Source organism: Ambystoma mexicanum, chromosome 3q, assembly GCF_040938575.1.
Source record: "Ambystoma mexicanum isolate Mex_15411 chromosome 3q, UKY_AmexF1_1, whole genome shotgun sequence".
NCBI classification, from domain to species: domain Eukaryota; kingdom Metazoa; phylum Chordata; class Amphibia; order Caudata; family Ambystomatidae; genus Ambystoma; species Ambystoma mexicanum.
Window position 1 is genome coordinate 712613052 of NC_090926.1, and position 27521 is coordinate 712640572.

Genomic DNA, 27521 nt, shown 5'->3' on the forward strand with positions numbered 1-27521 from the left:
TCAGCATTGGGCTGAAATAGTTCAGAAAGGATTATTCATTCGTGAACTGACTTTACTGTCTTCACACTTTTTGCAATGTGTCATTATGTTACCATCACTGATGGAGAGGAAGTCCGAAGGTTGGTTTTGTGGCCGCACGGGGAGGGGAGTACGATGTGGGGTGTCACAATGCGGGATTTCTTCAGTGTAAGAGCAGAGAGGTGAGCAACACTTGTATCTTGCCTCATAATGAAGTTGAATCGCAGATGCCCGGTCTCGGTGTGCTCCATTCTTCTGCTCCTGTGCAGCTTCTCCCACACAGGTCTGTATGGCGTTTCGATGCATGGCATGCCTTGATCATGTGCTGGGCATCCATTTAGGAAAAGTCGGCTCTGAATTTCAACTTGCTCTTTAAACATTTATTTTTAACTCTAGAAAAGTTATGCGTCAGAGAGAGTTTCTGCTCATCTGCAAATTCTTTATGGGGCAAAATAGGTATTTCTGTGATCTGTCGTCTTCATAAGACTTCTAGGAGTTTGGCTCTGAAATGGTCAATTTAAATGGATATGTTAAAAAGAAACTTTTCCCCAATACTCTAAATCATCCTGTCAAGCATACTCTAAACGTGAGGAAGCACGGGTCCCTTATAACTGCTGAGGATGATCAGCAAGAAATGGAAGGAATATTTCTGAATCCCACATGGAGATTGTTATTGTTCTCCTCTCAGCCAATCAGAATGTTTAAAACACAGTTAATAACTACTGCTATTGCTAGCATTGTGTGCATTCCCTCTTCAAAAGCAGATGGAGAAACAACAATGCAGTTGCCAACAAATATGTATTTCAACAAGACACTTCTTGTACATCACTGCTTTTTTTTGCTGCAACACTCTATTTAATACACCAAAGACAAAGCTGAACTATCAAAAATGATTTCACTTTTCAATGAATGCTAATTTAAGACCTGCTCCAGTTTTTCCAGGGTTTCAATTAAATTGCTTAAATCATGAAGAAACCCATGATATTTACATACTGCAATATAAAACCACATTTAATTTACTAACTTAGTTTGTCTATTTACTTTAGTCACTATTGATTTTTTACTTCAACACCAAAACTTCAAAGCATGTATTCCTACCACCACTACGTGCTAATAACCTTATAGACCTCAGGAGGGGTAATTATCACTTGGGATAATGATGCTTCTCCAACCTTTGGGCCACAGCTTTGCCTCGGGCCATTACTTGTTGGCAGGTCTTTATACAGTGATAATGACCCCTCCTTCAGTCTATAAGGATTTACTATTCCCTACACTAGACCACATAACAGCTGAGATCAGATCATGAAACATCATGGGGGTCTCAATGTTTGAACCGCTGCTAATTGCTATTGTTGCAAATTAGAAATGCATTTTATACGGAACTACATGAGCGTTCAGAGTAATACAACAGGAACACTGCACCGGTGTAAGTGTAATTAGCAAATTACACTAGTGAAAAACGCATCTTTGGATTCATTTTTCCAGAAGGATAATGTTTGTTCTGATCATTGTTATTTGACATGGTGCAAAACATTTTTCAATGTGAGTGTGCCATTATATATGGTATAGGTACCCCCTACCATACTTTATAAGGATATTGCAAGTCATCAAGGTGTTTTGTGACCAGATAGACGAACGAACCTGAAGGCTGAGTTCCTTTATAAGGTCACAGAACTCCAAGGTGACTTGGGATATCCTTTTTTGTATGGTGGGGGATATCGTATTCCTTGCCATTCATGGCCACAGACTGTCATTTCCTTTAACACCTTATCTCTTGCATAATATATCATAAGAGAATCAATATGGAATCTGTTTGGATTTTTCTTTAAAGTAAAATGTAGCTCCCAATGTATTTGTTGTTAGAGCAGTTTAGTAAAAGGTATTGGACATATGTTTTCATTGCATGCTTTAAAATAAGTAATACCATGCAGATTCGTGTTCCCATGTGTTAAAATACAGCAGTGCACACATCAAACATTCTACCATAAATAGTTACTTCTTAATTAATGGCACCAAAGTGTCACAGAACACTATTCTGCAAGCAAGGAATTTGAACAGCATTTTATGGCTTTAATTAAGTACTGCAGGGATAGCTGTAATGTTCTCTGCTGCCTCAAGCAACAGGCACTGTTATGTCACATTGAGGTGTACAAACTTATCACAGTGCAATTTCTGATGTCATTTTCTTATTAGAGGTCAGCTGTGATGTCACAACTAGCCTATAGTAAAAACATTATTTCCAGGCTTTTATTATGCAAGTTTTGCCCTTGTGCTACTTGCACCAGTGCAATGGTTCTTTAATACCAGCCATATTTTTCAGAGATTGGCTTCTCTCACATTTCTCTTTCAGCCTAACCATACATCATTCCTAAATTGCATTGTTACGTTCACACGTATGTGTTGTGCTCTAACATACAATTTTGAATATGAACTCTGCCTGGTGCTTTACAACAGTATATACCAATGGAGTCCGCCGGTTCAAATGCTGGTCGCACCAAAATAGAACAGAGCTTTACATGGAGGAGTAAATGGGGGGGGGGGGCGGTGTGTGTGTGTGTGTGTGTGTGTGCGCGCGCCTGCGCGTGCGTGCGTGCGTGTGCGTGTGTGTGTGTTAGGATTACTGAGCATGCGAATTAGAATGGCAGATAGTGTTAACATGTTCCTGTGCACAAAGTGATCTCTTTTAAAACCAACCACGTTGTTTCTATCAAACAATAGATATGTTACCAAATCACCAAATCAGAAGAACAATTACCTGCATAAACATGTGTATTACTATAGAATTATGCAAATAAAAGGGCTAAATATCCAGCTAGTCGCGGTAAAAGACACAGGTGATGTTTGTCAGGTACTAGCGTTCATTTGAAAATAGGAACACTGTGCACGGCGCATGGCCATAGATTTTTGAATGACCCCCTGTGGCTGTGGCTAGACCAACAGCCAGGCCTTGGTGACCGTTGGCAGATACAATCCTACCTAAGCGTTAGAGAGAAGATGCAGGGAGTGCAACTGTGTCGATGTAATGCCATCGACACCCTGAACCTTTGCTAAAGCTTCAGGTCATGACCAGATGGTACAGCAGGCAGGATCACTGTGCTTTTCACTTGGGCACAGTAACTGTTGAGCACAGGCCATGGCCAATATGCACTGGCCTTGTGGGCAGTGCTGAGAGTCACTGTGCCCAGAGCATTGGTAAATCCAATGTTCTAAATGTTATGGTTGTGAACATTGGTAGTGTAGATAGAGTAGTGTTATAATTGTTGTACCATTAGGTGGCCCATAAAACGACCTTTTCTTAAACCTATGTGTAAAAACAGTCTTTTTAATACTTTTTTTTTTGCATATTTCATACGGACCAGGAGGATAGCTCTGCAGCAACGTAGTTGTCTTGGAAGCAATACAAAGCAGAGAAACACAGTTTCAAATCACAGTCCTGCACTTAGAGACAGGTTTCTGATATTAAGTTCACTATAAAAAGATTAATTAATCAATACCATGGTCTCTAGGGCATGCTGAAACTGCTTTATTTAAACTGATTCCTGCTTTCCCTTTTTTATATCAAATCATTCAGATGCGTTTTCATTGCTGCCTTTGCCCTCTGTTGAATAAAACAAATTGAGAACATGGGCAAAGTGCCATCCTTTTTTACATGTCCCATTCAAGGCATATGTAAGGGACAATTCCAAGCCAAAAAATATTTAAATGTTAAATGGCAAGATCAAGACTAAATGGAAAACCGCATTGTTCAGTCTTGGCCATCACCCAATGTTTCTGGAATCACCATTTATACACACATATTTATCTTCAAACAGTGAAGATTGTATTTGTGAGTGGCATCTCGAGAAATGCGAGCGTCAGGAAGTGGTTGAAGCTGTGAGGATGAAGTACGTCATGCTGAGCAATACTTAGGTAAACTGATTAATTGAAGGAGACATATGTAAAATCCTACTTTTTCTGAAATTGCAAAGCATTTCTTTTGTGGACAATGTTAACTATACACATGAGAATATAATATAATTCAAACAAGGTAAAATGGAAAAAACAACATTTAACCAACATGAAAATTACCAAAGGAAATATGTATTACATATACAATACATTTAAACCTGTTACGTTTTAACTATTATCCAAGTACACAATATTATGTTGGCCTATTTTGTAAATGCCACCTTAATAACATCCAAGTAAACGTGTATTATACATCATTAGGTTTAAGGCATGTCCAAAGGTGATTTATTTTATTTCTTTGTATATGTTGTATAAAAATCCTTTACAATTCAACAAAACAGTCATATAAATTTCATGATGAAAATACATAGTACAAGGATATAGACTAAATAAATGTCATTCTGATCACTACGTATTGCTATAAAAACATTTCCATATACACAGACTTATCCTATTTCATATTAACATAATATCTCAGGTCAATGTCCGATAAAATGCATTCTTTGGGAGGATTCCAAAATGCTTTAATACAGTCAGCTTAAGAGGCGCGACCAGCACTGGATCTGCAAGTATTATGTTGCTAGCGTCTGTGTCTTTTTGCAGATTTTCAGTACTTAATATATAACAGAATACCAAAAAGTACGTTCTTCTGAAAAAATTACAAAGTGCTCAAGTTCAGTGAGTTTAGAAAAACAGCCATGGCTAACCCACCTGTCGTTGTATTACAGCTGACACCACTTTTCCACATATTTTCATTATTGTCCCATTTAATAGAAAAAAAAAAAAACAGTTTCTTAAAATATACCAAAGTTTTCGACTTCAATGCTGGCATACTAGTAATAAGTGCCTTACAGTTTTGATACTTTCTTTATCTTCACAGAATCGACACTCAGCATCGGCAATGCAAATCTCTTTTGTTAGCAACACATTTCAACGAAATTGCATTAAAATCGCTCAATTAAAACGAGTAGGGAATAAATGCAGGTATGGAGCAACAATAGCTCTCTTTTTGTACTCATGCAGAGGTGTGTCAACGACCAGTATATATGTAAAGAATCTATTGTGTTGATCCAATCCCCTTTATAAAGTGCGTTGTTTTACCTCTCATGGTTAGCGATCAAGGCCTCCATATCAAGATTAAGTTTGCTCAGAAAACTTTCACAATGTTCCCTTAGGTTACAAATGCGCTGTGACGAGCCACCCAAATCATGCTGCAGTTCCATACAGATCTTAATTTCGGCATACAGTGACTCATTAGTCGGGAAATTTATTTTACGGAACAAAGACAATAGTTGACACTGAACATGCACCCTAAGCGATAGCAACCCCATTTCAAAGTGAAAAGAAGACAGTGGGACTGTGTTAGAAATATTCAACATTCGTCTCCACATAGCAGCTTCTATTGTACCCAACCCGTGATAAACAACTTTGGGCCATAGTTCCATCCCGTAAATCGATTTCGGCACAACACTCCCTTCGTAGAAGTCTATCACTGTTTTTATTGAGAAGCAGCCATACTTTCTATCGACTTTCAACAGCTGGTTGGACAAGGATGCAGCCTTCTGGGCAAGGGTAAGGCGAATTTTCAGAAAAGACAGCTGAGCTGAGATATGGAAGCCCAGATATACAACACTTGTAGTGCATATTACCACAGTGTTTTCAAATGACCAGTTATAAGAGCTGGATTTCTTGGCCCTAGACAACGCAAAACTTCTTGTTTTGCTTGGGTTAATCATAAGCCCATTGTCTGTAGCATACTTTAAAAAGGCCAGCAAGAGCCTCTGCAGCCCGATCCTCATGTTGTCAAAGAGCAAGAAGTTGTTAGCTTAAGCCATCCAGGATATCTTAAGGAGCCGATTTTTGGGGACATGAATGCAAAGGGTGTCAGATGTTCACCAACATCCGATACACATAAATTGAAGAGGCAGGGGGCCGAAATGCACCTCTGTCTCAAGCTGGAATTAGTTCTAATTGTTCTGAAAAGACCCCCTTCTTTGTTCAATCTCACCCTGATTCACCCAGTTGTCTAGTTTCGACCAGAGACTAGCACGATCAATTCTGTGGAATGCTGCTGTGAGGTCTATCAAGGCAACATAGGTAAACCAGGTTTTATCTGCCCATGCTCTCTCCTGGATGTCTCTTAATACTAGATCCTTAATGTTGGTCGAATGGCCCTTTCTAAATCCGGTATGGTGCCTGCTCAACCTTCCCATAGAGCATGCCCAATCCTCCAAGTGCTGCAACAAGAGGGACACAAAGATCTTGCTATCCACATTGATCAGGGTGATCCGTCGATAGTTCTTAGAATCTGTCCTTGCACCACTCTTGTAGATTAGGACCACAAAAGAAGTCCACCACGACTCTGGGAAGCAGCCCTTATCTGCAATACTCCTAAACAAATCTATCAAAGCTTGGCAGGGGGGTCCTCCTTCAGAATATTGTTGGTTAAGCCATTTGGCCCGGGGGCCCTTGAAGGCTTGCTTGATTTTATTGCATCCAGAACCTCATTGGCTCAAATCCTAAGGGTTCATCCCTTGCCCAATTGGTTTATTGGGAAAGCCGTGGTCATATCCCTAAAACCCACTGATCAAACTTCTCAAAATGCTTAACCCAGCAGTCATCAGGTAATGTGTTTAAGTGCAAAATGGCAGTCGAGTGCTCCTGAATGTTAACTAAATCCCAGAAGGAACCCGCATCCCTCCTAATGAGGACCTGCAGCATTTTTACTGCGTCCCTCTGGAGCAACTTTGAATGTTGACATTTGTATAAACTCTTATAGTTCTGTTTAATTGTCTTACACTTGCTCACTTTCATATCAGTGTAGAGAATATCGTTTTTCATTTCTCTAATAGATTTCCTCATGTCCCTTCTCCTATCTGTGAGGTGTTCATCAAAGGCGTGGAGATGAATGTTTCACTTTGCTTTCCCACTGATGGCTACTGTTCTACTCATTATGTTGTTTTCCAAATCAGCCAAAAAAGTATCAAAGTTATCCACGTTAAAAACTGCTAATTTCCATTCAGCGTGGATTCCTCCATGTTCTTATTAAGTTATTATTCAGGTTCCTTTTATCCAGCGAATCCTTTGTTAACTCTTAGGTTTGCTGGTCACTGCCTAGTCTACTACAGAGGAGCTGAATAAAATCAGTCCTCACCATACAATGATCGCTCCAACTATATGTTATAATCTCTAGCTCTGCGGAGTTACTGAACAAAAAGTGATATACAAAAACATAGTTCAGAGTGGAATGACTAGCTCCACAGTGCCATGTTGGCTGGCGGCACTCTTCTCCCTTCACCCTTCCATTCAGAAACCGAAGACCCACAGTTGATAAAGCTACACGCCACTTCCTGCCTGCCTGTGCTTTAAAATCTGCAGCCACCATATCAGAGGAAATATCCCAGGCTTCCTCCTTGGTATCCAGTGCAAGACACGCTGTGTTTATTTTGCACGCTAATAGGACATGACCCCTACTATTCCAACACTGCCAGGTTACTATACAATCTAAAATACTTCACATGAGCTCATCCAAATTACTCATTCCCTTACGCCAGTATATATTCATTAACAGGAATTGTGTTTGGTCCCCTGATTTGAATAGTTCAATTGCCATTGCAAAAGGGAGCTGAGCATACACTCTCTGCAGACTCCAGTGGAACGCTATCCTTTAATTATCTATGGAATATCTGCAGCTACACTGTGACGAGCCCCTGACTTCTGCAAGTGCATGATACAGTTAGTTATAGGTGTTTCCTGATGGTACTATTGGGCGCCTTGGTGACCCCACCATACACCAACGCAATCTAGCAGCACCCTTCATCGCAAGAGGGCTAAAGATTTTTGTAGACCACAATTGCAACCAGACCCTTTTTACCATCCACAGTTGACAGTGCAATTTACTGGTGTCTGCAGACTCCAGATGGATTTCCTTATTAAGCACATTATCTATGTACGTGATTGCATATCTTCTGCCTCGTAATCAGGTGTGAAATCCCCTTCACAAGTCAAACACAAAACGAAAATCCATAGCAAATCATGAACATTGAATGATGCGAAGTCCATATCTCACATTATGTGACATCTAGTACATATGCACTCTAACCAACCAAGTGAGAACATTTTCAAAGTCACCGCGGGAGACAGGGATAAGGAAGGGACAAAGAAGAGAAAAACAAGGGATAGGGAATAGAAAGGTTTAGGCTATGTAGACGAAACCAGTGCTCCAATTGGGAGATTTGAAACCTCCTCTGTGATTGACCCCTGTGCAGAACAAATCACATTTAGCAGACCACCGGCAGCACAGCCTCCACAACTCGGCATGGTGGCTGGAGAAAATAAATCTGGTGTGATGCCATCCAAGTTTCCTACAAAAAGGCACAATTACATTGTTTTAGTAAAGTAAGGACATAGCTCCCACATTTGAAAGCAAATGCAAACTACCTCAATAGTTCCATGATATGAATTTCAATTGATCCATACTGCTGGTAGAACTGCGATCAGTAAGGAGATCATGGACAAGCAAGCCATAATCACCCTCTCCAACTCACCGCCTGTCACTAGAACACACACCACACCTCCATTCCAGATATCTCAGCATTAGAAACAACCATTATCCTAAGAAACCTCAAACCGTCCAACTACAAAGGAGACATGTGCCCAGTAGCCATCATCAAAGATTACTCCAAAGCTTATGCCCCTTTCATCACCAAATTTATCAACACCTCATTCTCTGACAACTTGGTCCCTGCCAGCCTTAAAGAATCCTGGGTCCTCCCCCTACTGAAAAGACCATCTCTTGTCCCAAAGGGGCCTAACAACGAATGCCCAATCAGTACAGTTCCCTTCCTGCTTAAGATCCTGGACCGAGCTGCATACATTCAGATCCAACACTACTTGGAATTGAACCAGATCCTATTAGTTCGACAATCTGGCTTCCGCCAGGTCATGGTACTGAATCAGCCCTATTGGATTTAAAAATCCAACTGGATGCCTTAAGCGATGAGGGCACCCCAGCCATCCTCCTCCTACTGGATCTCTTGGCTGCTTTTGACCTGGTAGACCATGACACAACCTCTGTTAACTTTACCCATGAGGTTATCGCTTGGATTGCATCCTTACCTAGAGGGTAGATTCATAAGAGTCTTCTCAGACACTGCGAGTGCCCAAATCCATCCCCATACCGTGTGGCGTCCCTCAAGCCTCCTGCATCTCCCCATCATTGTACAACATATTCACCAAACCCCTATTTGACCTTCTGGATGACATCAGCATATCCTATACAAATTATGCCGATGACATCCAAATACTCCTTTAAATGAGCATCACATTGACAGGAGCCAGCAGTAACAACTAACCAAATGAAAGGCTGCCAATTTCTCGCTATGTTCATGGAACACAAGAGGGCACTGGCATCTCTTTCGAGCAACTAATCAATATCTCATAAATGCCCAAATTATCTGTATCCAAGAATCCTGGTTACTTGAACAACCAGTATGTGATGGATACACAATACTAATGAATCCAGCAATAAAAAGAACAAAAGGCTGCCCGTCCTCAGGTCTTCTAACCATGAATAAAATTGCTGAGAACATGAAAATACTAGAATCCAGAAACTTGAACCCATGGGTGCAAGTTACTATACTCAAACAGACCCGAATTAACCCTAGGCCTAATATTGAGAAGACAAGCCCCCACAAGAATGTTGGGGACTAATGAACGTTTACTGGAACCCTATTGCCATAGCAGATGACACGTTCATAGACTCAGTATTCACAGCAATAGATCTAGCAGCAGTGAATTATCCTAACATAGAATTTATCATCTGCAGCGACTTAAATCTGTACCTATTTGACAGTCAAGGTCACATACTTGACGATAACATGATCTCCCTGCAGGCAAGACTGTGGAAGAAAGAAACATCATCTAGAAATCTAAGCTGCACAGACAGCACGGATCCAAAACCTGGAACACAACCACGACCTGGGCTCGTCGCCTGACAACGGCAATCATTGAGTATATATTCATGTCCAAAAGAATTTATGACAAGATCAAGACAAGCGACAACAAGAAATCAGAGAACAGGTCCACTTCATTGTGATAAAATCCTGGCTTGGTTGCAATCCAACTAATGAAAACATTTCTTTACCTCCTCTGGCAATCAACTCTGGACTGAATAGGCTTAGAATAAAGCAAAAGACAGTTGACAAACTGCCGAACATTTTCCAAAATACCAGCCTTGAAGTCCTCCAGAAATTGAATTATGCTTGACTACTTGAACCTTTTAAACAGACGATACAACTCAAATGAACTGCTACTAGAAATCACATCCATGCCTATAACCCAAAGGTGGTTGAGAAAAAAAAAGAACTCCGGAGATGCATAAGAGCGATAAAACTGCAGAACCATACGGACAAATTAAATCTCGTCAAATTGGCTAAACAACGATATAAAAACTGGTTGAAGAACCACAAAATGATAATCCAACAGGATGATGCTGAAAAAATGCTATTTTCACTGAAAATCGAAACACAAGACAGCTGTGGTCACTACTAACCTGCCAATCCAAGAAACCAGACCAGTTGATCACCAACGTTACAGAGGAGAGTTGGATTAGACACTTCACAAATCTCTATAAAGCAAGGATCTCGCAAGATGACACCACTCTGACCGACAATGATCAAAATTGGGAATTCGACAGGGAGACAAGTAACATCCAGAATGCAATACAGAAGTTAAATTCCTCCCGAGCACCAGGTCCTGACGGCCTTTTGAATGAGATGATTAAAACAAACCCTGACGTCTGGAGAAGATATGCTGCAGCATCTTTGAATTAATTTAGAAGACGAATAACATCCCGCCAACATGGCAACAAGCAATCATGATCCCTGTCTAGAAAGCGGGGGCCACGAAAGATCTTCGAAACTACCACCCTATTGCTTTATTGGACCTCCTTGGAAAGATATTTGCAAAAGTGCTCCTTGGACACTTAAATAATTGGGCAGTCAAAGAAAAACGATATGCAGTAAGACAAACTGGATTCGTCAAATACATTGGAACAATCAGTCTCTTCCTGCTGAATTCATTAAAACAGGAAGCTATTAAATCCTGACCTTCAACTTTCGCTGCGTTTGTAGACTTAAAGTTAGCGTTCGACATGGTGAGCAGATACGCCCTATGGAAAAAGCTAAGTTCGTGGTGGTGTCCCTCTGCCATACTCAAACCAATCAAGCTGCTCTATTCGAACACGTTGATCAGATCAGAATGTCCAAGGAAGGAACATATAAAAACTTTAAATGGACTCAAACAGGGCTCCCCGTTGGCAGCCATCCTTTTCAACTTGTTCACAGCGGACTACGAGGAATATATATCTACACCTACGATAAACCCGCCAAAACTGAATACCATACCCATATCATGTATGATGTATGCCGATGATATTGTCTTGCTAGCAAAAACACCAGGAGGGCTACAGACTGCGCTGAATAAGTCGGAAGAATACATAACCAACAACCAAATGGAAATAAACTTTGAAAAAACGAAAGTCATATCTCTCTCGCGACAAACGAAGAGGAAGTCAAATACTATGGGCCTCATTATACGGTAGGCGGTGAGCCATGGCGCCATGGCGCTATTAGCTATTAGCGCCATGGCTCATGCCGGTAAAATACCGGCACCGCCTTGGCGGAAAGGAGATTTACCGCCCCATTCCAAGGTTGGAGGGGCGGTAAATCCCCCTTCTGCCATTGCCCTTCCCCATTCCCATTTCTGCCCCATAGGGCTCAATGGGAATGGGGAAGGCGCTAATTACGGCAGCGCAATTTTGCGGTGCCGTAATTAGCTCCGAGGTCCCTTATCGGGTTGGATTTTAACGCCTGCAAAAAGCAGGCGTTAAATCCCCCAACCCGCAAAGGGACCTCGTAGTAAGGCGGTAGGGATTTACTGGTACCGGTATTTTACCGGTACCGGTAAATCCCTATCGCCATCCGTGTAATGAGGCCCTATATCTTTTTTTCTTGGGAACCAAAAATTACATCAAGTGAAAACATACAAATATCTAGGAGTGTGGCTCAATCAATCTCCTGTTGAAAAAGAATGAACCCAGCATCTAAAAGTAAAAGCGTTATCACTGGCCCACCAAGCCTGAATGCTCCATCAGTAATTCGGGAAATTCTCTCTGACACCACTAATAACCTTCTACAGACAAAAAGTGATAGCCATATTAGTCTATGGCGGGGAGACCATGATCAATATAGAGGACTCGACATGGCAACAACTCGAGGGCATCTTCTGGAGAAAAGCACTAACCATCATTCCCGATGCCCCGTATTCGTTTTGAACTAGCCCTCCAATCCCTATCTTCAATTATTACATGGAAACAACTCGACCTTTACCGGAAAATAGTAACTGACAAAACTTACCAGCACTGGACATCTTCCTGTTGAAACACAGCGGAAACATCAAACAACCACTGGCTATATGGAAAAAATGTGTAGATTCCAAAAGAGAAATAGCAGAAATATCGATTGACACACAAATGCAAAAAGCACAAAAGAGAATTGCAGATAACGATTGGATCGTAACAAATGAGCTAAATGCCCATATCAACACAATCTCCCAGGCCGATTCGACCAGAAATCCCTGAACAAGCTACGGACTTTCCTGAAATTATTTCCATCACACGGCATTCGCGAAACCTTCATGAGATTACCGCTAAATATCTTGCCGACACGTGAAATCCTGGCAGCAAGGAAAATGATACCGTATGACCACAAATACTGCTGCTTATGTAATGACAATGAATCAACAGAATTGCTGCAACATCTCATCATGATATGCCTGGCATTGACCGAAAAAAGAAACCAATACAGAGAAATGTTCCTTAAGAATCAGATTCAGCTCTCCTCTAAAGACAGATGAGCCCAAATACTTTTGGGAAATAAAAAAAAATTATTTACACAATCGTGAAATATTGGAGCAACATTATGGACTCCCCTGAAATTTTAAATAAGATGAAAGAAAGAAACACTCATAGCTCCTCTCCTCGTCTGCGGAAAGACATTCCTCTTTACTGGAAATATTGACTTAGTTTCAGTGGAAATGTATTTAGAAATGTAATGATGCCAATGGAAGATGAAAGATTTGTGTATCAAACCATATCATTTTAATTAAAATAAAATAAAAAAAACTCCTTTCCCTGTCTGGCTCTTACATCAAAGATTTCCTCAGGCTCTACAAAGTGTACGCTACCTTCCAAACCTCGATGGTCACAAATGTCTTATGCCGGAATGAGATCTTGTTGGCAGGCTCTCCCTCCATGTTGCAGAAGCTCAGCCCGCAGTATACCGCTTTCAGAATAGATGGAATCCAAATTCCAGTATCAACATCGGTAAAAACACTGGGCATCTACCTGATGCCTCTATAACAGTCACCAAACAAGTGAGTGCGGTGGCCTCCTCAGCAGCTTACACTGCCAAACTTATCAATTCAGAGACAATTTCTGTCAACCAAAAGCTGCCTAACCATTGCAAGAGCAATCACCGGGACGAGACTGGCTATTGCAATGTCCTCTTTGCTGAGACCTCCAAACGGAACATCAATAAGCTGCAGATTATTCAAAATAACTATCTCAGAGCTGCTCTAAATATTCCCAAAAGAGAAAAAATATCCTGTGCCAGAAAAAAGGCACATTGGCTCCCCATTAGGGAAAGGATCATCTTCAAAACTTTGTCAATTACCCACAGATGCCTGAGCAACACTGGCCCCCAATATCTGGCTAAGAAAATCGAATGATCAAAATCCTGCAGACCGGAAATGTCCCTCCAGGCAAATCGGCTGGTCCTCCCCAAAGTAAAAATAGCCAAAAGAGGTGGAGTGAGCTTCCCATCGGTGGCCGCGGACCAATGGAACACCCTCCTCCCAGAACTAAGAGCAGAAGACTCATACTGGGCTTTCCGCAAGGCCCTGAAAACCTGGCTATTTGTCAGTAATCCTTCTCAGTGACAACCCATGACTACCACTCCAATCTGTACTGTTACTGTTACCGCGCTGGTGTATCATGGGTGGTATGACACTCCTCTATTGAAACTCTTTGTATCATGTAACAGCACCCTGATGCCTCAGGGTATTGGCGCTTTACACATCTAAAAAAAAAGTACCACTATCTTTCCATAGAGTTGATGTAACTCCCGATCAATCCACCTGGCACCTGCACGGGACTTGTATTATCTAAGAGGTCTGATACCTTTTGGATCTGAGTGTCATTTAAGTTCATAGTTACCCTCAGGTCGCAGAGTCCGTTCAGCCCCTTTTGCTCCCCCATGGGTTCATCCCAATGATCAATCCTAAAGACCAGGTGTCTCAATTTCTGACATTCAGAAATAACCAGCTACTTAACAATATGAAAGACAAAGTATAAGATACAACTATTAGTGTTTACTCTGTCTGGAAACTCTACTCTTTCAATGTCCAGGGAAGACAGGGCTCTCAGACTTAGAATTTCATAGAAAATTAATAGACCATTATATCTATTCAAGCAAACCAGATATTATCATCAAATGCACAAGTTAGGGATAATTTATTGTTCACATTGTTTCCAGTGTAAGTTGTTCCCTCAGGGTGAATCAGAGACCTCCTATCGGGTGTGAAATGCAAATGCTTGGCTCCCAACTCCCTTGCATCTGTACTCCTGGCACACCTTAATACACTAAAAGGAGTATTGTTAACCCTATGCAAAGTATTGTGGTTTGCAATTTGGTCACTGCCACTTACCAGGCCAGTGATGCCCCTAAAGTCGGAAGGTCCTGTCACCTTCCACTGTATGCCACTAGTTGAAGGAATAGGCTAAGGTACTGAGCCATTGGTTTTAGAACCATTTGCACGACTGGGCCAATACAATTTCCTCAGAAACCTATCTGTATTTATAGGGAACGGGTTAAAGGTGTGTTTGTTTTCACATATAAGGATCAGATGGTACAGAAAGTAAACCTTTAGAAGCTGATGGATCAATTTCTGTTTGTGTTATCACTGCTGGAGGGCAGCCTCTACCTAGGAGTATCTCTAAACATTGAAGGTTTGTACTCCCACACAGAGAATCGTGCCTCAGTACTAAGTCCGCCTGAGCCACCACATCAGACAATGTTCAGACTCCCCCCTTAGTAACCTCATCGTAATGCACATCACCACTGCACCAAAGCAATTTCCTCCTCACAATTCTTTCCGCCCCTAACCCCTTCATCATGTATTTCCAGCGCACTTACATTGGCACTATATACACTCTCTTCCAACACCGTAGTCATTGGTGGGTCAGCACTCTTTTTTTTACTTGCTCAAACTTGCTGCCTGACAAAGACATTGTTAAATTTCTTACAGATTTATGCGATGATACAGATTCATTTTTACCAAGTTTTTAGTTTTTCTGTTTCTTGTTCTTTTTCCCCCCATCTAAAGTTTCTGTTGGCCTACTTTGTCTACTAGTACCCCATATGTCATGCTCCTCCACCACCAGTGTTTCAGTATCTGCTGCCCACGATCTCACCCCCCCCTAGAAGAAAGTGCTGCAACCACCCTCTCTATAGTGGTGGGGTGGCACGATCCTTCTCCCTCGTCTGTTTCCTCACCTATTTCTATCGGGCTGTCGTTTAGGTTTTGCTCAACACTTGCTGCTGCATGGAAAGTAGAGAGGGGGCAAAATAGTGGGGTGGGGAGCCTCTCCCGATAAATCCAATATTTGATAGCACTTAAAATCAAAGTATGAACTTGGAACTCATTATAGATGTTATCGTACAACTCTACAAATGAACTGAGCAACATATTAAGTTTGATGACAGTTGGAGAAGTAAGTCAGATTCTTTTATCGACTTCCCAAAGGGTATGGTGCAAAGCAGTCCCCCCCTCGGCGAAAGTCCTCATCCTCTATTAGCCTTGACAGACGGTCAATGATTGGACTATTTTCCAAGAATGTTAGTTTGGTGAGGGATCCTATAAGTGAAGAATCACATGTCTGTTGTACAACACTCTCCAAAGGAGGCAGATCTGCTTCTAGCATAACCAAGTCCACAAACTTTATCATACTTAGATCATTCATATGTGAATGGTCCATGGTTGCCATTGCCCTAATGGCAACAATCGCCCTTATTTCTGGACAGTAACCAGTTCTATGGAAAAGTATGTTGTTTTCTGTCTGGCAATCTGTGAAAGGTCAGGATAAGCAGTAGAGGCGGCTACTTGAATTGAGTATAGGTTTAGGTGTTCTTCCCCAAGCAGGCTTAGCCACCTATTGCACATCCTGCGAGTCCATCCCATCTGTGCAAGGTCTTTCTTCTCCTACATGGTTCAGTAACACATCCTCTATCTCATCTTCCTGGTGGACGGAACCGTTTAATTCAGTCCCATCCGCAGTCTGGCCAACGTCTGCTGTGGCTTCATTTGCAGTGTGGTTTCCTTGCAGTGAGGCCTCATTTTGGCCTCTTAGCCACATATGCGAGGCCATGCCCTGACTGTTTTAGTTCTTGGGGTTTAGAGTGCAATTACGCTTGCACTCATGCCGCTGCTCATTACACTGCTTTTTCTAGTTGTGATGATGCTCAGCTCAAAGGGATTTACTCCGCAGTCGCTGTTGCATCTCCTTTATCACCTCTGTTATGTTGTGTTGGCAGCTATAATATGATGTAGTATGCCGATGCGTGCAATCCTTAAACTGCTGCACAAGAAGGGGAAAAGTAAGTAAGCTCCCTTCACATGTGCACTGAAAAGTAAATGCGTGAATGTGTGTGAATATGGAGATATCTCCAAGACAGGAGCCAAATAAGCTTCATACAAGTGTCAAATCACACCCGATACTCAGCACTACTGTTATAACTTATTATAGTTAAATACTGGCGGCCAGATAAAAAGGGAGAGCAGGGGATATTCAGTCCAGGCAAACAAGCAAGGGAGGGCCTTCTGTGTATCCTCCAGTGATACACAGCTGAAACACACTGCAGCAGCAGCACTGTTGCTCCCTGAGGAGTGGGTCTCTCCTGCTCACCTGCACCTGCTCCAAGAATGCCTCACAGCATTTTAGTGCCATTCTCCACAATATTCTCCACAAGGATCTCCATGGTCCCTGGGAACCTTACACTTGGTAGCACTGTTCAGCACTCCGGATCTCCAGCTAGCAGCTTGCCACTGTCACCACTCTTTTTCGGTACTGCTCCACTCAGCTCTAACTTGCAGCAAACCAGCTGGTTTGCTGTGACATGGTTAGGTTTGAGTAAAAGACCTCGTAGTGTCAAGCCGCACCGTGGGAAAACAGTGACGAGTGGAGCATAAATGGCTGCTTCTGACACCTCAAGTTGCAGTCACCATCATTTATGTCCGAAGTGTGCATACACTTAGTGACTCACAGCCTAAAGTCACTACAAAATATCAAGGCAGCGAAGAGTCCTACAGACCAGCTCTGCAGAAACAGTGTAGCAAGCGTTCTGGAAAACACCCTATTAAATTATCAAACAAAACAGTACTGTTGAAAAAACGATTTAAAAAACTGTCATATAATCAATTTTGTTAAAATTAAATAGATTTTTTTAAAATCTAATGATATCCGAGTGATTTACCTACATTTAACATTATAGCAATTAAACCCCATCCGCCAGGCCGGATCGGATGTTAATGGCCAGGGCCCAAGTGTAAAGGAGGTCCCAAGCCCGATTTGCACCCCTACCGCCCATTTTGAAGTACCAGGAACATTCACGCCTAAATATGTGACGTATGATGAGCAAATAAACCAGCAGAGAGCCGCAGTGGGGCTCTGTCCAGTACCTATCATACTGACAGCACATATTGAAGTACCGACACCTAAGAAAACCTGGATAGTGAGGTACCCATTGAGAAAATCATACCGACAAATGAGACAGAATGACGAGTGTCAACATGCAATACCTGAAGAAGACAAAATGATACTAAAAGAAGACAAATGTTGACATCACAAGAACCTGGACTGACTCACAAATAGAAGATATGATGAACTGTGAATGATGAAAACAGACGAAAACACCATGGATAGGTGATATCCCGAATCTAAAGTGAAATAAGTGATGTCAAATGTTAGAAACTTATGCCATGAGCGTGATGAGGATATTCAACCATTTTACACATGTACATATGCACAGTAACCGCAAGCAGCTAAGAAAATTGTGAGGCTTGCTTAAGCTTAGTAGTAAGATAAATTGCGGCAAGCGCCACCTATACATATCTACCTCAAAAGGAGCACTTTATACAAGTATACTTCCACTATGCACAAGAGCAGAATTAACCAAAGGTTATTAAAGGTCTCAAGAGGAGAGCCTCGCAGCAAGCAAATCGAGAATTAAAGACAGAGACAAACTCAGACGAAGACAAGTCATGCCAAGAAGCCAATGTCGTATCGGCTGAAATATACCCACACTAGATACAATAAATGAGAGAAGAACAGAGTAGCCTTAACTTTTCCAGACCAAGAAGCAGTCTCGAGGCCAAAATACAAAGAAATAATTGACACATGACCACTGACGTGATGATTGATTGTTGCAATATTTGGAGGGAGTGTGGGGGTGCAGACAAACTCCCTGCACCTGTCCGACTATTCGGCATGCTGCTAAGATAGTGGAAACGTATGAGAGGGGTTGATGCCAACCCAATCATAGTGGACCAAGTAATCCAGGCTCCTATAGTTAGTAGAACCAATGAGGTGTCGTACTTTTAGTGACGTCTACAGTAGCCATCTTTAAGGAATGGCTTAGATGCCCCACTTGACACTATTTATCTGATCCCCTCACTTCGTTACCATATACAGATATAACACCTATATTAAAGTTACCTTCCTAGAACCAATCAAGTTGCATGCTAAATTTTGAGATATTACACGTCAGTGATGACAAATTTTTAGTATAAATGATGTTTTTTTTTAATGAAATTAAGTGGAGTTGAAGCGAGAAGGAAGATTGAGCGATTGCTGATATTCATAAACTCCCCGTTTTTTGTACTTGTCATTAAACGGACTCCTTTTGCCAAACTATCGAGTTGTCATTATTGATTTGATGCGAGAGTATTAATCTGCATCCCCATCCATCTCGAGGGTGCTGCTACTCATCTTAAAATGCTCTGGGGCACCCCCAGCTCTATGGGCCAGCTGGGGTCCCAGTGCCCACTTGGTAGCAGAGATGGATGGTTATCGATTAGATAAGACACCCATTGATCGTTGACATAAGTAACTCTAGGTCCATGGCAATATCACGAGTCCTTTGCCATCCGGCTAAGTAGACCGAGAGGTTCCCCGTAGATAGTGGTTAATTTAAAGTGCAAAACCTACAGGTTGATGTCTGAAGGAACCTGTGCTTTCCTCCACGAACCTCACCCCACTTCTGCAAGCAGCTAATCGAGCGAAAAGCAAGGAGACGCGGTAACGAAGGCGGTGATACCGAGCATCCAGAGAGGAAAAAATGTGAACAGTGAGTGAAAAAGACTAAATATTTTGGCAAACAGTTGCATGCCTTAGAACAAGTAAGGGAAGGTAATGGATGGAGGTGGGACAAAAATAACATCAGAGTAAGAGTAGAATGTATATATATATATATATATGGGGAAGAGATGTTGACTCGAGGGTGGCCGAACAATAGATAAAGATACCAGGAGGTTACCCGAGCATAGAGGATGCCAGGAGGTTACCCGAGCAGAGAGAAGATACGCCCAAATCCCTATGCTTTAATATAGCAGTTAGAAGAAGCCTGTATTTAAAGTCCTGAATGAATAGGGCGCAGTAGGAGACCAGAATCGATGAAAGAGGCGATCTGAAGGAAATGGGCTTACACTCCATGTTGGAGTAAATGATAGGGGCATGAGATTTGTGTAGCCTGCCGGAGTCTGTCTAGTCTGTTACATCTGTCTTATTTATTTTTTTGCCTCTGATGTCACGAGGTAAGAACATTTTTGGGGGAAACAGCATGAAAATTACACGATTGTATAGATAGGATGTTGAATAACATGAATTGATGGTTGTTGTTTGAAAAAGTAAAAAGACATTTCTTGTGAAAAAACTGGATTGGAGCTTGCAACGATTAGTGCTCGCTCATATTATTGATTGAGTTTAAGAAACGTGAAACGTAATAAAGTGTTGTATGAGGAGAAGATAAATAATTTTAAGCATGGAAATACACTTGTGCAAACAGTTGCCAAAACATGCACCTAAGTTGAAGAAGTACAGTGCAGAATGTATTAAAGGAACTGCCCACAAAATGTTTATGCCATGGCCCTAGGGTGGATTGCTATCTAAAACGGTGCTGCAACACATGACGACATATTTTTATGCCATATACACCGGAAAAAGTTAGATAAATGCCTAGCTAGTGTAGAGTTTTGGAAGATGTACCAAGAGGATAAGGTGGAGGAGCGGCCGTTAGATTGGATAATTAACATATACACAGAGGGGGGTGAAACCCTTCCGCACCACCCGCCCCTTATGAAACAAAAAGTGAAGCCAGTAAAGACGAAGGATTATATCTGTTGAGGGAACTTAAAGCAGCCATGGGATATAGTAACCCGGCATATGAGTCACCTACGCAAAGTAGTGACGAAAGCACAGAGAAAGACAGAGATAGAGATATCACCTCCAAAGTCCCAATGGACAAGGAGAGGCATGAGAAAGAAAAAGGAGATCAAGCACAAGCAAGTACATCTCTAGATATGAGTAGAGAGGGAAAGAGATGGAAAGGAGATGAGGACAGAACTGATGAGATGGCATTCACACAGAACAAATGAATGGGAGGTCAGATTTTATTGAAACTCGATGGTGAAGGCATTGAAGACGTGAGACAAAAGTGAGAGTCAGATGATTCAAAAAGACAAGAGAAGGAAAAGGAAAAATGATTCAGAGACGAAAGAATTAGGAAAAAAGATAGACAGAGGCGAGAGCAGTTGTATTGCGAAGAGCAATAAAAGAAATGCGATCATAAGCCAAGAGCAGGTAATGATCAGGACAGGCAAGAACAATGAAGAATAGAAGAAGAACAAAAGATACGGTCGAAGAGAATAAAAAGACGAAGGAATGAGGAAATACGAAGGGCAAATGAATGTAGAGATGCGAAGAAGCTGGAAGAAGATAGGATCAGAGAGGAATCGAGGAAGCGCAGAGAGTTCGATGACGACAAGAACGTAAGCAAAGATAGAGTGTACGGGATCTTGAATATCTGGAAAGAGAGGTTACAAAACCCAATCCAGTAGTAGACTGGGAGGACATAGAAGAATTCTTTCCTGAGTACGATTCAGTACCAGGCACATCTAGGGCAAATATTGAATATGAATTCAACACCAGAAGCATCCGGGAAACCATTGATAGAATATGTGACTAAATGGGGCTAGAACAGTGACCCCCAAGGGAGAGAAAAGGACGAGTGTCTTGAGAGCACTCAGTTGTATGACACTGAGGACACCTCCTGAAGTAGCAGAAATAGAGAGCTCTCCTTAGATAGGTTGACACTAAATAGGAATGAGGAAGATGAGAGGAGTTACACGAGTTGGGCACAGACAATATCAGCGCAGAAAGAGAGGAATATGAAGAAAAGGAAGACGAGAGAAGACGCGAAAAATGCTTCTCGAGGGGAAAGGGAATAAGATGATCAGATTCTAGCGAGTCTGCACCTAAGGTATCAGAGTCAGCCACACAATCGAAATGACACAAATGAGTATCTTGTGGTCAGAAGGGGGTGTCTCCACCACCATACGTGAGCAGACTAAGGACATTGCCAGGTAGACGGCGCTGCGGGACTATTACCCCTGCAGTGGATAGAAAAATGATGAGGGAGGAAAAGGAGTACCATGTGTTACAATTCCTGTTGCTCGAGAAAGGAGGAACAAGGCCACAGTATATACCCTGGCCACACATGGATCAAGAAAATCTGAAAATAAGCTTCCAATGTTGACATCGGGAGCCGGAAAGTGGATACATGAGCTAGAATAGATGACGGGAGGCAATACGTTATCTATAGGGGATATTAAGGGTCTTTTAACCACCATACTTGGTGAGAGAGCTGACGATGTGTGGACACGAGCAGGTTATACTGGCGTGACTACAGTTAATACTGCACATGATGGAGCTCCATTTAACAATTGCAGAGCTGCAGTATGGAAAGCATTATGATTGCTATACCCGGATACTTCTGACATGGGAGCTATAATGACATGAAAAATGAAAGAGTCAGAGGATCCTTTGCTTTACATCCAGAATTTCCAAGCATCGTGGGTACTTGAAACGCGGGAATCTTGGGCGAAATCTATACCCGTGATTTACCATATACTATGCCAAGAGCTGCCAGAACAGGTACAGAAGCAGCTCAACGAATTGGTAGGGATCGAGGCCAAACCGTCGTCAGAAATACAATTGACCATAGCTCACTATTGCAGGCTGCTAGAAAAAGAGCCTGCACGAAAAGCTGAAGAGGCAAAATGAGTGCAGAAAAAATTGTCAAACTATGCCATTGAAGGGGCAATGATAACTAGCACAGACATATCGAACATACAGCAGGTCAATAATCAACAGCAGGGTAATCAGGGCAGTAATGGGTTTTACCCCAGAGGGAGAGGCTTTTGAGGAAGAGGAAGGCAGAGTATTTAGGGAGGTTTCCAAGGTAATCAGGGGGTTTTCAAAACATGCAAAATGGCAATCACGATATGTCAAATGGGCAAATAATCAGACCACTGCCTATATGTTGGACGTGTGGGATGACATGGCATCTAGCACGCACATGCAGAAGTCAAGGCATGGTGCAAAATGATCAAGGAACTAGAATAGGAATGGTGAATCCACCTGTGTTTTTACAGCAGGGTGGAAATGGAGTTGCACAAAATCACACAGTGCAACAGCAAGCGCCAGGAGCAGAGCAAAGCTTGCAACCTCAGAACTTGATACATTTTCCACAAGGACAGTCTCAATAGTCACCAATGCAACAGTCACAGACAACAAGTGCAGGGCAGGCATTGAACACTGGAATAAGAGCCAACACTGGTGATGGAGGAAGTTCATACACGCAGCATGGGACAAAGTTTTATATGGATTAGGAAAGCTCACTGGGAAACCTGATGTGTTCTATCCTATCAGTGACAGCAGACCCTCATGAGGAACCAAGGGTAGATGTCGTTATAGGGCATAAAGAATATTCCTTCTCAGTTGACACAGGTGCAACACTCTTGTGCATACGTGAAGGCAAGCTTTCCTTGTCCGGCGATGCCATAAATACTCAAGGCTTCACAGGAGCAACCAGTCATGTTCCTTTTACAAAAGAACTTCCATTCTCTATAGGAGAATGTGACATGAATGTGCCACTACCATATTCAAGGCAAACCCCAGTAAATGTATTGGGACAAGGCCTAATGACGAAGTTAAACATGACAATCTTGTTCACGGAGAAGGGTATAGTATGTTCTACTCCAGAAATGCATTATTTGAACGTATGCGAAATGATTAGAGCATACACAGGACAATCAGCCATGAGAGCAGTTCTATTGGAACCAGAAATATTTGCATATGGAATACGCATATTAATGGCAGGGCTACCAGGCCTTGTAGGCAAAACCATGAGAACCCCAGATGAGTTTCTGTTTAGGCCAAGAATATCTATGCACGAGGAAACGGGACAAGTGTTTCTCTTGGCAATACACACAGCCATAGTGCAAGGAAAAATGGCTTTGGTTGATGGTTGTGATGACAAAGGTAGACAATGGTGCACAGTAATCGCCATTGAGGAAAAGTACAGATTGACTGACGTCACTGATGACGATCTGCTTGGCGAACAAACAGGTGTAGATGAAACATCAGTTGAGGTAAATCTCGTTTTCTGGGTGAGAAAGATCACAAGAGAAGTGCTCCAGAAAATGATGCTGGCACAAAAACGTCCTGAATATTTTGATGATGACATGGCCCAGGTGCCTGTCTCAGTATGGACCACAGGCCTCTATGACATAGGCTTGTTAAAAGGAGTAGGAGAAGTAAAGATTATATTGAAACCAGGAGCAATTTTACACAAACCACAATAGTATCCCATGCCTAGGGAAGCAGATGAAGGGATTTGTGAGATCCCGAATCTAAAGTGAAATAAGTGATGTCAAATGTTAGAAATGTATGCCATAAGCGTGATGAGGATATTCAACCACTTTACATGTGTACATATGCACAGTAACCGCAAGAAGCTAAGAAAATTGTGAGGCTTGCTTAAGCTTAGTAGTAAGATAGATTGCGGCAAGCGCCACCTATATATATCTACCTCAAAAGGAGCACTTTATACAAGTATACTTCCACTATGTACAAGAGCAGAATTAACCAAAGGTTATTAAAGGTCTCAAGAGGAGAGCCTCGCAGCAAGCAAATCGAGAATTAAAGACAGAGACAAACTCAGACAAAGGCAAGTCATGCCAAGAAGCCAATGTCGCATCGGCTGAAATATACCCACAGTAGATACAATTAATGAAGAGAAGAACAGAGTATCCTGTTCTGGAAGGTCAAGATAAGCCACAGAGGCAGATGGCTGGCAAAATGAAATCAAATGTACGAATTGCATGAAGAATAAGACAATTTCACTGTGTCGAAATCACGTGACCGAGCAAGCAGAAGGGATGACTCTTTCACACCTACGCATGGACTTGTGCCATGCCCAGATGCCTTAAATTTTCCAGACCAAGAAGCATGACCACTGAAGTGATGATTGATTGTTGCAATAATTGGAGGGAGGCAGGGGGTGCAGACGAACTCCCTGCACCTGTCCGACTATTCTGCATGCTGCTAAGCTAGTGGAAAGTTATGAGTGGGGTTGATGCCAATCCAATTATAGTGGACCAAGTAATCTAGGGTCCTATAGTTAGTAGAACCAATGAGACTTTGTACTTTTAGTGACATCTACAGTAGCCATTTTTAAGGTAGGGCTTGGATGCCCCACCTGACACTGTTTATCCAATCCCCTCACTTCGTTACCTTATACAGACATAATACCTATATTAAAGTTACCTTCCTAGAACCGATCAAGTTGCATGCTAAGTTTTGAGATATTACACGTCAGTGATGATGAGTTTTTAGTATAAATTATGTGTTTTTAATGAAATTAAGTGGAGTTGAAGCGAGAAGGAAGATCGAGCGATTGCTGATATTCATAAACTCCCAGTTTTTTGTACTTGTCATTAAACGGACTCCCTTTGCCAAACTAACGAGTTTTCATTATTGATTTGATGTGAGAGTATTAATCTGCATCCCCATCCATCGCAAGGGTGCTGCTACTCATCGTAAAGTGCTGTGGGACACCCCCAGCTCTACTGAACAGTAAATGTGTGAATGTGTTTGAATGTGGAGATATCTCCAAGACAGGAGCCAAATAAGCTACAGACAAAGGTCAAGTCACACCCGATACTCAGCACTACTGTTATAACTTATTATAGTTAAATACTGGCTGCTAGATGAAAAGGGAGATCAGGGGATATTCAGCCCAGGCAAACAAGCGGTTGTAGGTCATTTGGTCAAAAACCAAATGATCGAACGCCATTTGATCGAGAGTCAAATGGTCGAAAAAATGGTCAATTTTTTTTAACAAAACGAAAAGAATATATAAATAAAGAAATAAAAAAATTCGACCATTTTTTTTTCGACCATTTGACTTTCGATCAAATGGTCATTCGATCTTTTATTTTCGACCATTTGACCGGACACCCAAATAAGCAAGTGGGGGCCTACTGTATATCCTCCAGTGATACACAGCTGAAATACACTTCAGCAGCAGCACCGTTGCCCCCTAAGGAGTGGGTCTCTCCTGCTCACCTGCACCTGCTCCAAGAATGCCTCACAGCATTATAGTGCCAATCTCCACAATATTCTCCACAAGGATCTCCACAGTCCCCTGGGAGCCCCTGGGAACATTACACTTGTTAGCACTGTTCAGCGCTAACAGCTTGCCACTGTCGCCACTCTTTTTCGGTACTGCTCCGCTCAGCTCTTACTTCCAGCAAACCAGCTGGTTCGCTGTGACATGGTTAGGTTCGAGTAAAAGACCTCGTAGTGTCAAGCCGCACCGTGGGAAAACAGTGACGAGTGGAGCATAAATGGCTGCTTCTGACACCTCAAGTTGCAAACACCATCATTCATGTCCAAAGTGTGCCTACACTTAGTGACTGACAGCCTAAAGTCACTACAAAATATCAAGGCAGCGAAGAGTCCTATAGACCAGCTCTGCAGAAACAGTGTAGCAAGCGCTCTGGAAAACACCCTAAGAAATTATCAACCAAAACAGTACTGTTGAAAAAACTATTTTAAAAAAACAATCACATAATCAATTTTGTTCAAATTAAATTGATTTTTTTAAATCTAATGATATCCGAGTGATTTACCTACATTTAACATTATAGCAATTAAACCCCATCCGCCAGGACGGATCGGATGTTAATGTCCAGGGCCCAAGTTATAGGACTGAGTGCTGCGGGGACCTTAACGATTGGCTCAAGCAGCGTGACCTCCTAATCCGTTCCAGCAGATCGGGTATTATTGCTATTAGGACCCCAGGTTTTCAATTCGGAGCCCAGTCGTGTTTGAATGAATGGGACACCTTGCCACATCCCGTTCTTTCAAACAAAATACTTACCCAAGATGGCCATAGTGGAGCTGGAAGAGGGTGAGGGTTGGGTTAAGATGGCAGGGAAGCAGCCATCTGGGTGCTTGCAACGTGTTTGGAATTGTTTGTTTCAGCCTGTGATCCGAGCAACCTGATGGTTGGCTCCACCACCCCGGGTGCTAAAAAACCCATAGTGATGAAGAACCTAGTGCCTACCAGGTGGTAACAGAATGCAGCCTGAGTTTATCACTCGTGCCTTTAACGAGGGCCCCTGGACATTACCACCTTGTATGCCTGGGTTCATCGTCATTAAGGCAATTTGCCCATGTGTACTTTCCTACACGAGTGCTATTGATGTTTAAAAAAACCTAAATAAATGACATTGCATTGCTGCACGGCGCACGTGGCACCACAGTTTGCAAGTCCGTTTTCTATGACTGTCATTTTATCAACAAGGAAATGGACCTGGTAGATTACGGTGCTGTGACATGCCGAACCGCAAAGTGAGTTTCTTTTTTTCTATTTAACACTCTGAGCATTTATATTGTTCCTAAGGTGAGGGGAAACATGGAATGTAAGGAGGAGCGAGGAAGGGAAGGGGCTGCTAGCCCACAGCACTCAGCTGCACGCAACGTGCACTTACACCGGAGTAACACGCCTACATTACAAGCATCCTGATTGGCCAGTGCCCTCTTCAAGAGTGCTAATATATTTTTGCTTACAGACATAACATAATTCATATGTTAATATACATATATTACATTACATATATTGCCCTGGCCATCATCATCAATTCAACACATTCCAAGAATGTGAGACACTTATATCGGTAATAGAATGTTCTGGTGGTTGACAAAAAAGGAGATTTTTAATTCAATATAAATTCTCAAAAATGTGATTCTTTCACATGTGGTGTCCTACAATAATTTGGCACGTTTGCGTATATCCTTCATTAGGAGACAC

General features: G+C 42.1%; 1 protein-coding gene across 1 annotated transcript in view; it reads left to right on the top strand.

Annotated features, from left to right (window-relative positions):
* The first annotated feature begins 208 nt into the window (after positions 1 to 208).
* Positions 209 to 27521, top strand: part of CD7 (CD7 molecule) — a 125784-nt gene continuing 98471 nt past the window's right edge. Inside the window, exon 1 of the mRNA XM_069654623.1 lies at positions 209 to 301. Within this exon, the coding sequence (XP_069510724.1) occupies positions 229 to 301 (73 nt within the window). The 5' untranslated portion in view covers positions 209 to 228. The remainder of the gene's footprint in view (positions 302 to 27521) is intronic.